The sequence below is a fragment of the Pan troglodytes genome, chromosome 8 (assembly GCF_028858775.2).
Source record: "Pan troglodytes isolate AG18354 chromosome 8, NHGRI_mPanTro3-v2.0_pri, whole genome shotgun sequence".
NCBI classification, from domain to species: domain Eukaryota; kingdom Metazoa; phylum Chordata; class Mammalia; order Primates; family Hominidae; genus Pan; species Pan troglodytes.
In genome coordinates, this window is record NC_072406.2 from 108329728 (window position 1) to 108342183 (window position 12456).

At 43.7% G+C, this 12456-nt stretch overlaps 1 protein-coding gene across 3 annotated transcripts in view; it reads right to left on the reverse strand.

Annotated features, from left to right (window-relative positions):
* The window catches only part of BLNK (B cell linker), an 80238-nt gene that overhangs the window by 22606 nt on the left and 45176 nt on the right, over positions 1–12456 (reverse strand). For 2 of the 3 annotated variants that reach the window (XM_001159266.6, XM_009459031.5), the window contains exons 6-8: positions 9599–9762; positions 2420–2501; positions 1092–1160 (exon numbers count right to left, since the gene is read on the reverse strand). In XM_001159266.6, the coding sequence (XP_001159266.1) occupies positions 1092–1160; positions 2420–2501; positions 9599–9762 (315 nt within the window). The remainder of the gene's footprint in view (positions 1–1091; positions 1161–2419; positions 2502–9598; positions 9763–12456) is intronic. The other variant, XM_001159213.6, reaches the window with a different exon arrangement.

A 12456-nucleotide genomic window follows, 5' to 3' on the forward strand; every position in this document is an offset into this window, starting at 1 on the left:
GAGCAGGCTCCTACACCTCTCTGTGCTGTTAATGGGGGTCATGGGCACCCCTCAGTGTCTTGGGCTCAGCCTTGGGGGTTGCCAAAACCTATAGGAGCAACCAGGAACATTCATGGTTTGGGGGTAGGGGTGACATGGCAAAAACTAGCTTTGTGGTGAGATGAAACTGGTAACATCTGGAGGAGTTCAGCAGCTCAGTCCTTGTCGCTGAGGAGAGAGCCAAGAGGCAGGGGTATGGCTGCTGGACAAGAAGGTGCAAGGTGGCTGAGTAAAGAAAGCCCAGACTAGGGTGGTCACAGCTAAAATGGAACAGCAAATTCAGGAGAAAAAAAAGCAGGATTTGGAGCATGTGGCCTGGAGGCTCTACGCATTGAGAAACAGGGGTGCCCGCAGGGGAGGGAGGAGTGAGTTTAGAGTCCTGTGTGGGAGCATCAAGGTGTTCAGAAGGGAAGTCAGGTTGGGGTTGGATGCCAGGGAGTTACCAGTGTAGACTTGAGACATGAATCCAGATTAATCGATGAACCCTACAGAAGTGAAAAATCATTCTCTCTCCTCAGCTCTTAGTGTGTACCAGGCACTCATTAAGAGTTTCACATTCACATTTGCAGAATTCTCCTGTCACAGAGTAGGGGCTATGAGCACCATTTACAGAAAAGAAAATCTGATGCTTGGAGAGGTGAAGTACAAGCCCAAGGTGGCATAGCTGGTAACGGGGCACACTGGGGTTCCAACCGAGGTCTGTCTGGCTCAAAACCAAGCTTGTAACCATCATGATGTTCTGAAAGAACTGTGGGTTGAGGGCTGAGGGCTAAATTCTGGGACCCCCTCAGTCAAGGAAGGGGACACAGAGAAGCCAGCAAGGTGCCCAGTAAGGTAGGGTGAAAACCAGAACTTGTCTAGCAGATGCCAAAAGGCCTGGGGAAATGGCCACTTCCACACACGTGCCACCAGACAGTGCATGAGGATGAGGACTGGCCTTCTGTTCCCAATATTAAGACATTTGGAAATACAATTGATTATTCTTCATAGTTGATCTGTTTTTCTTATTTGAAATAGACGTAAAACCAAACCAAATCACACATACACTTTACCTGAAGCTGTTCCTGGAGGAGAGGCGGGCGTTGAGGAATTTGGCTTGGTTGATCTATTCACCATGGGAGCTTAAACACAGAAATGTATATATATATATATACATATACATAAAACCATTACAGATACATGCCATTGAGGAAAATTCACACTCAGGGAAAAATGATGACTAGACCAGAGAATTTGCAAAGAATGGGAGACACCCTTATTAGACACACAAACCAATAAAAGAAGTCTTCTTAGAAGAAACGTCTTTAGAATGGGAATATCAATGACAGATTCATAATTTGATATATTATTATTTGATTATTTGATGATAGAGATCTTGTTAAAGCGAATAATGGCTTCGAATTTCATTTGCCAAGTGGGAGGTCTAAGAGATAAAGGAGTTTTATTGTTTTTGTTTTTCATCAAGAGTGTATTGAACCCCTTACTGGAGGGGCCCAATTAATAGCTCCACCTCCCCTACCAGATGCAATACACACCATTGCTCTGGGATTTCATGGGTTTTTTTCTTTTCTTTTTTGTTTTTTTAAAGAGGGGTTGGTAAGGAGGGAATGTGTATTTGTTGTTTTGTGGTAATGGGTGGCTTGGGAATTCAGGTGGGTCTTGAAGCTGTTGGTGATATGTACGGAGTACGGGAGAGGGTTGCTACATGATGGCAGACTGAAACCTGAATATGGCTACCATGGAGTTGAGAGTAGTAGATGAGTAATGTTACCTGAAGAGGTATCACTTGTACTGGATCATATTCTCCATAGTGACTATATTCAGAGTAAACATACCCTGTTTCCATGCCTAATCTTATGTAGCACTGGCTTTTTAAGGTAATTCATTCGTCATAGCATTTGTTGTTCTGTGAAGGGTTTACGGATGAAATGTTTCATAGGCCTATCATACTACTAAATTTAAAGAACCGGGACTCAGGGCATATTTCACTCTTTCATTTTTTCACTCCTCTGCAGAAACTGTTCTTGGTGCAATGTTTACAAGGCCAACATGGTGGCTTGCGACATTGTATTAGGTTTTATGAGAAATCCATTTGAAGCGAGGGCAGCTGAAGAGAACTACCCAGGTGCTTTCATAATGTGAGATGGGAAGATTAAAGCATGGAAGAGGAAGGGGAAGGCAGGGAAGGGCTATGATACACAGAGATGGGTTGTCACTGATGCTGTCTGCCCAACAAGCCAAAGAAGCACACACTGTGGCCCAGGGGAGAAAGTCCTGGGCACTGTCATTTCTGAGCCTCTTAGTGCTTACTACCAAATACTCTTGTACATCCTGATCAACTGCTAAAAATTTTCAGGTGCTTAAGGCGACAAACTCTTACCTTTTTCAGGTGGAGGTGAACTGCTTTCTGTGGGATGAATATAGTTTTCATCATTATCTTCCACGGGGACCACATAATCAGCCTAACAGAAATACAAAACTGAATGAGAAGAATGCTGTACATTCATAGTTGACTGTATGGGAGGGAGTGATTTTTTTAAAAAGCATTATTAAGATGCAATTCACATATCATAAAATTCTACTATGTAAATTGTACAATTTGGTGAGTTTTAGTATATTCACAGACATATACAACCAACACCACAATCTAATTTTAGGACATTTTTATGACCCCAAAAAGAAACCTTGCACCCATTAGTCACTCCCCATCCACCGCTTCCTTGACCTAGTCGACCACAAATCTACTTTCTTTCTCTATAGATTTTGCCCATTCTGGACATTGAATATGCACGGAATCACACAATCTGTAGTCTTTTGAGACTTCTTTCACTTAGTATAATGTTTTCAAGGTTTTCCTGTGGTATAGTATGTATCACAACTCCAGTCTTTTTATGGCCAAATAATAGTCTATTTTATGAGTATGCCACATTTGTTTATCCATTCATCAGCTGATGGACATTTGAGTTTTTTTCCACTTTTTGGCTGTAATGAATAATGGTGTCATGACTATTCATGTACAAGTTTTTGTGTAGACATGCATTTCTCTTGGGAATATCCTAGAAGTGAAATTGTTGAGTCATATGGTAGCTCTAAGTTTAACAGTCGGAGAAACTGCCAAACTGTTTTCCAAAGAGGCTGCACCATTTTTCATTCCTGCCAGCAATGTATGAGGGCTCCAGTTTTTCCATATCCTCACCAACACTTGTTATCATCCTTTTTATTACAGCCATCCTTGTGTGTGCAAAATGATATCTCATTATAGTTTTGATTTGCATTTCCCTGAAGACTAATGATGTTGAGTATCTTTTTATATACTTATTGTCAATTTTTGTATATTCTTTGGAGACATGTCTATTCAAATCTTTGCCCATTTTTAATTGGGTTGTTTATCTTTTTATTGAGTTATAAGAGTTATCTATATATTCTAGTTATAAGTTCTTCATCAGATATACAATTTACAAAACTTTTCTTCCATTCTGTAGGTTACTTTTTTACTTTCTTATTGGTATCATTGGTGGCACAAAATGTTTAAATTTTGAAGTCTGTTTTATTTATTCTTTTATTGCTTGTACTTTTGATGTCATATCCAAGAAACCATTGCCTAACCCAAAGCCATAAAGACTCATATCTGTGTTTTCCTCTAAGAGTTTTACAGTTTTAGCTCTTACAGTTAGGTCTATGCTACATTTTCAGTTAATTTTTGTGTATGGTGCGAGATTAGAAGTCCAGTTTCATTCTTTTGCCTGTGGATACATCTAGCACCATTTACCTAGCACTATTTGTTTTAAAAAAGTATTTCTCTATTGAATCGTCTTAGCACTTTTGTCAATAATTAAATGACGACAAATGCAGGGAGGGAGAGATTTTATATTGACAAGACACAAATGAGGTAACCAGATCTCAAAACTGGTTTTTACCACCTGCCCTGGTGGGCAGCCAAGAAGGGTACTAGGAGAAACAAAAACAAAAATTTATTGCCAGGTGTTCTTCTAAGTACTTTACATGTTTTTTTTCTCATTTAATCCTTCTAACAACACAATAAGAGAGATATCACCATTGGCTCCATTTCCAGATGAAGAAACTGAGGCACAGAAAAATTAAGTAGTTTGCTCAAGTTGTCAAGTTTAAAAGTGGTAGACCCAGAAGGGCACAGTGGCTCGTGCCTGTAATCCCAGAACTTTGGGAGGCTGAGGTAGGTGGATAGATAAGAGTCCAGGAGTTCAAAACCAGCCTGGGCAACATGGTGAAACCCTGTCTCTACAAAAAATATAGAAAAATTAGCCAAACATATTGGTATGCACCTGTAGTCCCAGCTACTCCAGAGGCTGAGGTGGGAAGGTTGCTTGAGCCCAGGAAGCTGAGGCTGCAGTGAGTTGTGATTGCGCTTGGCAACAGAATGAGACCTTGTCTCCAAAAAAAAAAAAAAAAAAAGTGGTAGATCCAGGATTTGAACTCAAGCAGTTCAATAATTTAGCACCCATACTTTTATCCACCACATTCTAGTACCTTCCATCCTCCCCCTCCTCTTTCTGTCTTATCTACCCTCTCTTTATTTAATTGCTATTTCTTATCTCTTTCTTCACCTCTGAAGCTGGCCGAGAGGCACCAGAGAGTTCTACTCACACATCTCAATCTGCAGTTATATTTAGAGATGATCTGGCTGAGGGAGATGAGGCTTTGGAATCATACAGACCTGGGAGGAAATCTGTGCTTGAGTCTTTTCTAGATGTATGACCTGTGGGGGAGTTAATTGCTGAATCATCGGAAGTTCTCCTGGATTCTGCCATTCAGAGGTGGGCACTTGCTCCTCTGTGGCACAGGGAACCTGGTCCTCATCTCTGCTTCGTCTCTGGCCCCACAGTGTCAAACTATGAACTCCTGAACGACAGGGCCTTCTCCTTCTCTGTGTTTGTGTTTCCAGTGCCTGGCCAGTCAAATGCCTCACTGAATTGAATTGAAATTGCCTAACCCAATAGCCAAGGCTGGGATGGGCTGACTTAGCAGCTCTGAATAATGGGATGTTGAGTGGCTGTGGTATCCCTGCAGGACCTTTTTGGTTCTATGGTTCACCTTTTTGGACTCATTAGTAGCCAGAGTGACATGCTTTATAAGAACCCAACTTCTCTTCTAGGCGTTAGTTCCTATAAAAGGAGAGGCTGAGCCCCCAGGAGGCATGCCACCCTCTTAAACACTGTAGTCAACAAAATCCTTAAATATCTTATGTCTGAACACAGAATATTGGTATTGACACTTGGCAATGATGCCTGAATGGATATAGGGAAGTTGGAAGCTCCAGGCCCTAACCCAGTCCTACTTGACCACTTCAAAATTTATTCTTTCCTCTGTACTCTTAATTTTGTACTTGTTTTGTTCTGCAGTGCTTGATTACAGAAAATGTTTTTATCTGCAGTGTTTAGAATCTGAGCTGTTTAGAGTCATGATGATATAGGAGTTAAGAAAAAATTACTTAGGCAGATAGTGAGGGTAAGATGTCCTTGGTAAGGTTTTCCTTTTAATAAAAAGCAGCCCCAAAATCATTTTCTTTTCTAACAAAGAGTAGCCTGTAAAATCAAGCTGCTGATATAGACAAGCAAGCTGGAAGCTTGCATGGGTGAATGCTGGCAGTTGTGCCAATAGGAAAATGCTACCTGTGACTAGGCATGATCAAAATGGTGGCTCTGTCTTCCCCTCTCTTTGCCAGCCACCTGTACAGTAAGGAGCAGACAAGATGGCACTGGCCAAGTAGAAAACCCATTTGTATAATAAGATTAGGGAGGGGCGACCAGCCTCTTCTGCACCATATAAATGTCACTCCTGATCAAACCAATCTGTGGACCCTGTATAAATCAGATATCACCTCCTGAAGCCTGCCTCTAAAATCTGCTGTGATCCACCTCAGGCTTGGTTTTCCCTTCAGATCCCACTGTCTTGCAAGAGAGAGAGAGATGCTCTCCTCTCTCCTTTCTTCTGTCTATTAAACTTTCTGCTCCTTAACCCACCCACACGTGTCCATGTCATTAATCTTGTCAGTGCGAGACGATGAACCCCAGGTATTTACCCCAGACAACGATGCCACTTCAATGATATTTCTGGAATGGAGACATTTGTATTCCCAAAGAAGACTGATAGGAAAAAAGACTCGATCCAGTCTCAACAAATTCTGTTTGTAGTGTCTGCCCAACTTTCTCATCTTTATAGGGTTTTAGGAGAAGGAATGTAAAATGTATATTCCCAGCATTGCAATTCAATGCTTTAACGTTGTTATTGCTGAAATAAGTAAATGACCAAGAACCATCACATTTTATATCCTTTATTAGGACATAATGTGGTCTTATTGACCACTTTGACATTGCTGCAGTGTTTTAATATCAACCCCCTTATTTCATGAACAAAACACAAAAACTTGACTTTAGTGAATCAGTGATTGGTCTTTTGAAGCCAGGTAGATTATTATACTACCATGACCTACAGGTATTAGAAATCCTTCTTCAATTATTACAATGACATGATTCAAAATTAAAAATAGATTAAAAATCATCTTAGATCAACTCCAATGTTTAGATGTTTCAGTATTAATAAGACACTTGTCATAAGTGTTTACATGTTTGCCTCCCCCTAGGACTACAGATTTGAAAAATAGGAGTAGCGTGAATTTATCTTATTTTCACTTTCCCATCGGCTCATACCCTATTACTTAGCAGGAGTCATTTTGATTAGCTATTAAATGCCCACATGGGCTGCATCCTCATTACCACTCAAATAAGCATTTAAAAGCTTTCCATACATTATTTTATTGAATTCTTATAAAAATACCCTCTAAATATATTCCCTCTGTGACCTTGGGCAAGTTTTTTAGCCCCTTTACACCTTTGTTTCCTCATCTGTAAAGTGGGGCTGATGATAGACTTCATAGGGTTAGTGTGAGGATTTAATGAGATAATGCATACAAAGTGCTCAGAACACCAGTGGATACACAACATTCTCCAAGTGTTAGCCTCTCTCATTATAGCACAGATGCTCCTTCCTCCTAAATGTCTTTGCCCCACCTCCAGCTCTCTGTTTAGCCTGTATCTCTGTATTTTGCCTATAACCTGTAGAGCAGGGTTAAACACTTTTATTTATGCTTGTACTTGACTTCTTCTTTTCCCAACTAATGGTTCAGCCATATCTTAATGTTGGCTTCTGTTTGTTTGTTTATTTGTTTTTACACCTCTTTCTTATATTGGCTGTCTATCTGCCCATTCCAGAACGCCCCCGCCTTCATACTTCTCTTTTTCCCACTGGTGCAGACTTGCCTGAGCCACCTCCACAAGGCTGCTATTAGCAAACCTCTGCCCTGTCTCCCTGGGGTCCATTCTCAGTTATTTACAGAAATGAAGAGCCTTACATAACCCACAGTATTCATCTGCATTCTATATCTGAATTTGTGTCTTCATGTGGAATTGCCAAATGCTGAAATAATTTACAGTGAGATCCTAACAGCTGGTCTCCCCATCCTGTCCCCTCCCCTGCTCAGCTTCTCTTTGCCACCCTATTCCCACCCTTGAAAGGACAACATCGCCTCTCAGATGGGTAGGTAATAGTAAGAAGGAGTGTGTGCAGGATGAGGGTGTGTACATGCACTGTATGCATTGTGGGAGCTATGACAAATCAAAAAAGAGACAAGGATTCACAGCTGAGATAGAGGGGGATGCCCTGGGGCCCAGTTGCTTTGAAGCCATGGCTGGCCTGGTGTTGCTAGATCTTCAGTTTTCAGAAGAAACTAGAAAACTGGATTTTGTCAAGGCTCTAGAATATGGTAGAAAGGAATCCGACATATATTAAACCCCTCTGTGTGTGAGGCACTGTATTTAGTGCTGTACATATGTTCTTTTATTAAATTCTCAAAATAACAGAGATGAAAAACAGACTCATAGAAGTTGTCTAGCTTGCCCCAAATCATACACCTAGAAGGGCCAAAGCAGGAATTTGGGCCTAGATGCTGCATCTATTTTTATTTAAAAGTCCATCTTTTCCATCTCCTGCTGGGCTGCAAATTTTATAAAGGCGGAATGAAGGTCATTTCACAACATGTGTGTAAGCCATAAGTTTTATCCTCTACAGGCAAGTTATTTCTTAGAGAAGCTGCAGGCTGGTCTCTGTCCTTATTTAAAATGCAGGGACCTCTGGGAGCCATAACACATTAGGCTTTATCAGTTACTACAACAGCTTGGATGAGTTTACCTATTCATTTTCAAATAGGAGCTATTTCATAGGGAAAACAACACAAAGGGCTAGGTGCTGAGACAGGGAAGATTAAGGAGGTAAACCCAGAGTTGGATGCTGGGCCATCTGAAAAGGTGGGTCTCTGGACACCTGCTGGGGCAGGGCAGCTGTGGGGAGGGAGGAAGTGAGAAGCAAGAGCTGTCAAAGGGAAGTGAGGGATTAGCTCCTCCACAGGTTGTGCGGGGTACCTTACAGACTAGCTATCTCCATTGTACATCCTGGCCCATGTCACCCTCTGCATCTGAGAAGAGGGAAGTGGAGGAGCAGAGAGAAAAGAAGGTGGAGGAAAGAAGGCAAGGTGGCGACAGTGTTAGTGGGTATAATAGCTAGTCAGGCATGAGCAGGGCAGGAGAGGGCTCCCCTGCCCCAGGAATGTCAGGAGACCATCAGGTGATTGTCAGGTGGCTGTTAATTGTCTCTCTAAAATAATAATTGGTTACAGCCAGCGCCAGGGAAAGGCAGTCTCCCAATAGATAGAAAAAACCTGAAACTGGTGATGAGCAGTTTCCCGATAAGATCTCAGGAGTTGGGCAAGTGGGCTCAAGCATGCGCATTAAGAGGCAAAATGGCAGCGTTTAACTGGTACTTCACCTTCTAGAAACATTCAGCTGGTAAGGCAAGAATGCTTCAAGGGATCGTGCGTACAACTCCGGTAAGCACACTGCGCACGCTCACCTCCCAAATGCTAGCAGGGCACTGCACAAGCGGACAGCCCACACAAAGGAAGAATCAGGGGAGAAGGGACAAAAGACCCCGGAAGTGTGCTAGTGTATAAAACCCCAACTCAAAGGTCAAACAGCGCACTGGATCTCTCAAGTCGTCCGCTTGGCCCTCTTCTAAGTGTACTTGACTTCTTTTCATTCCTGCTCTGAAACTTGCCTTGGTCTCTCCTTCTGCCTTACGCCCAGGAGGCAAGAATTGAGGTTGCTGCAGACCCATATGGATTTGCTGTCAGTAACAACAGGACAGAGAAGCAAAGGAGAATAAAGAGAGAGGAAGAACATCTTAGGAAGGAAAGAAGAGATTCACAGGAAACCCCAGGGAAGAAGGAGGGGATAATATGAGGGGCACAGACTCAGTATTGATATTTTACCATACACCTCTAGTAAACTGACATATTTACAATAAGCCATTTTGGAGAAAACCAAGTCCCTTTGGTATAATAGTGGAGAGTTAGAGGGGGCAGTCAATAGCAGGTTGTAAAGAAGGAGGACAGCCAGCGGGCAGGCTGTCCTGGTCGCTTGCCCCACCCCCCTCTGTGTCCTGGGAAGCCTTTGGCACAGATTTACTTTACCTCATCCTCAAGGAGGCCTTTGGGTTTGGGTGGGACTTGAGGTTTCTGCAAAGCAGTCAGGGCCGGCAGGGTGGAGGTGAGCCTTGCTTTCTCTGAAGGCCAGCTGGGCTTACTGGGAAGTGTCTTGCTGAAGGGTGGGGAATGCCTCTGGCTTGATCGATTGTCTTGAAAGGAACAAACAAAAAACATAACATAAAAGAGGCTCTGGATCATTTCCTGGGTGGAAGCCATTGAGATCCAGAAAGTATAAAACCACGGGTGTCTATGTAGCCACAAATGATCCACGGGGCATTCCTTGAAAGAGTAAAGTGAAATGTTAGGCCCAAAATTTCAACTGCTTATTGACTTAAACGGCAAAAACTGGAAGAATGTCCTCATTAAAAACATCCTTCCGGGGCAGTGATGGACACCCAGAGGTTTAGGAGAACCAACAACCCAACACTTGGCCACACAGAGGGGATGGAAGCAGCACTGGAGGGCACAGGGTGGGGGTGAGGTGCTCCTGGCTTTTAAAAATGCCAAGGCCTGGGCTCCACCCCAGCCTGGCAATGTTTGAACTCCTCGGGAGGAGCCTGGCATTACAGGTTGGAAAAGTTCCCCAGGTTATGCTAAAGTGTATCCAGGTGGTGATTACTCATGTGGATCAACTTCCATGCTCCTTCCCTCAGTGATTTCGTTCCATTCACAGGGAATCTGTGGGATCCCTTTGGTCCAGGACTGTCCTTCTCAGCAGGTATCAGAAAAGGAGTCAGGCTCTAAGGCCAACTGGATCTGAGTTCTGTCCCTTGCTCTGCCACTCACTAGCTGTGCTCTTTGGGGCTGGTTATTCAACCTCTCTGGGACTCACATTCTTCATTGTTATTTTTAATTTTTTAATTTTTTATTTTTTTGAGACAAAGTCTTGCTCTGTTGCCCAGGCTGGAGTGCAGTGGCATGATCTCTGGTTACTGCAACCTCCGCCTCCCAGGTTCAAGTGATTCTCCTGCCTCAGCCTCTGAAGTAGCTGGGATTACAGGCACCCACCACCATGCCTGGCTAATTTTTGTATTTTTAGTAGAGATGGGGTTTTACCATGTTGGCCAGGCTGGTTTTGAACTCCTGACCTCAAGTGATTCACCCACCTCAGCCTCCTGAAGTGTTAGGATTACAGGCATGAGCCACCACGCCTGGCCAACATTCTTCATTTTTAAAATGAGGATCGTAATATCGACCTTAGAGATCTTGTGGGGATTAGGAAGATTGCAGTGAAGGCAGTAGGTACAGTGTGTCTGCCTAATAAGTAGAACTTATATCACCTGTGCCATGTGAGAGAGGCGTTAGGCAGCCTCAAGTCTACCCAGTGATTCAGTGAGCTGAGCATAGATTCAGACTGATGTGTTTTAGGAAAATCTTGGCATAGGAATAACCTGGCGTGTTCTTCATACTGGGAACAGCACAGGTGCTAGCACTGGCCTCTGGATTGCATCACTGGCCTCTTGCTGCTGCTTCCTGTGACAGCCCCACCTCGCCTGGTGCAGCTGTCCTTGCCTGTTAGGCCCTCGCCTCTATGCTCCTGGTGCCTGCCCTGCCCTCAGCCCTCACTCCTTGTTGAAGGTATGTGGTTAACTTCACCTCCGCTGCCTCCTCAGAAGCCTCTTTCTGGTGGTGTGGCTGTACTCAGGCATGAGGGCATCCTTCCTTCTGTGCCTATAACTCTTGTCAGTTTTATTTGCAGCTCCTGGAGTTTACTCAGATTTCTGAGTAAACAAATATTTAATGTAATATTTAAGCCCATCAGAAGTAGCAAAACACAGGAGACAGGCTTTGAAGAGTGTGATTTTTTTTTTTTTTGAGACAGAGTTTCACTCTTGTTGCCCAGGCTGGAGTGCAGTGGTGCCATCTTGGCTCACTGCAACCTCCGCCTCCTGGGTTCAAGTGATTCTACTGCCTCAGCCTCCCTAGTAGCTGGGATTACTGGCATGCACCACCATGCCCGGCTAATTTTTTTGTATTTTTAATAGAGACGGGGTTCTGCCATGTTGGCCAGGCTGGTCTTGAACTCCTGACGTCAGGTGATCCATCCACTGTGGCCTCCCAAAGTGCTGGGATTACAGGTGTGAGCCACCGCGCTTGGCCAAGAGTGTGTTCTTGAATGAGCCACTTAACCACCCTGAATTGCAGTAGCCCTTTCCTCCCCAGGGTTGCTGTGATGATTGAAAAAGATCATTCACCAAGTATGGTGGGTGGTGCACAGAGCAGAGTTGTGATGAGCTGGGCTTCGGAAGCTGAGAGCCCTGGCTTGTATCCCAGCTCCATCACTTAGAGAATCTTGGCCCAGTCAGTTCACTCCTCTGACCTCTTTCAGGATTATCGAGGAGGTTAAGTAGACCCCCAGGGGAAAGCACTAAACTGTAAATTAGAAGATCTCTGGGAGTATGTGCATCTTGAGTGCAGCTGAATGCTCAGTGCTTAGCATAGTTCTGGTGCACGGCAGGTGCTCAAAAGATCAACTGTGGCAACCCAGTAAGCCCAGCTGGCCTTCACTTTACTTTCATTCAGTGAAGCAAGGAGCAGTGCCTGGTACACTGTAAGGAGGGGGTTAATGGCAGTGAGATATTACATGTAGAGCCGGTCCATACAAATGCTGGCATCGCCATGACCATCACAGACATACTTGCTCTCTGAACCTTTGGGGAACTTAGTCACCTGCCAAGACTGGAACAAAGATGGGCATTAAAATGCATACTTGGGGCCAGGCGCAGTGGCTTATGCCTGTAATCCCAGCACTTTGGGAGGCTGAGGCGGTTGGATCACTTGAGGTCAGGAGTTTGAGACCAGCCTGGCCAACATGAGGAAATCCTGTCTCTACTAAAAATACA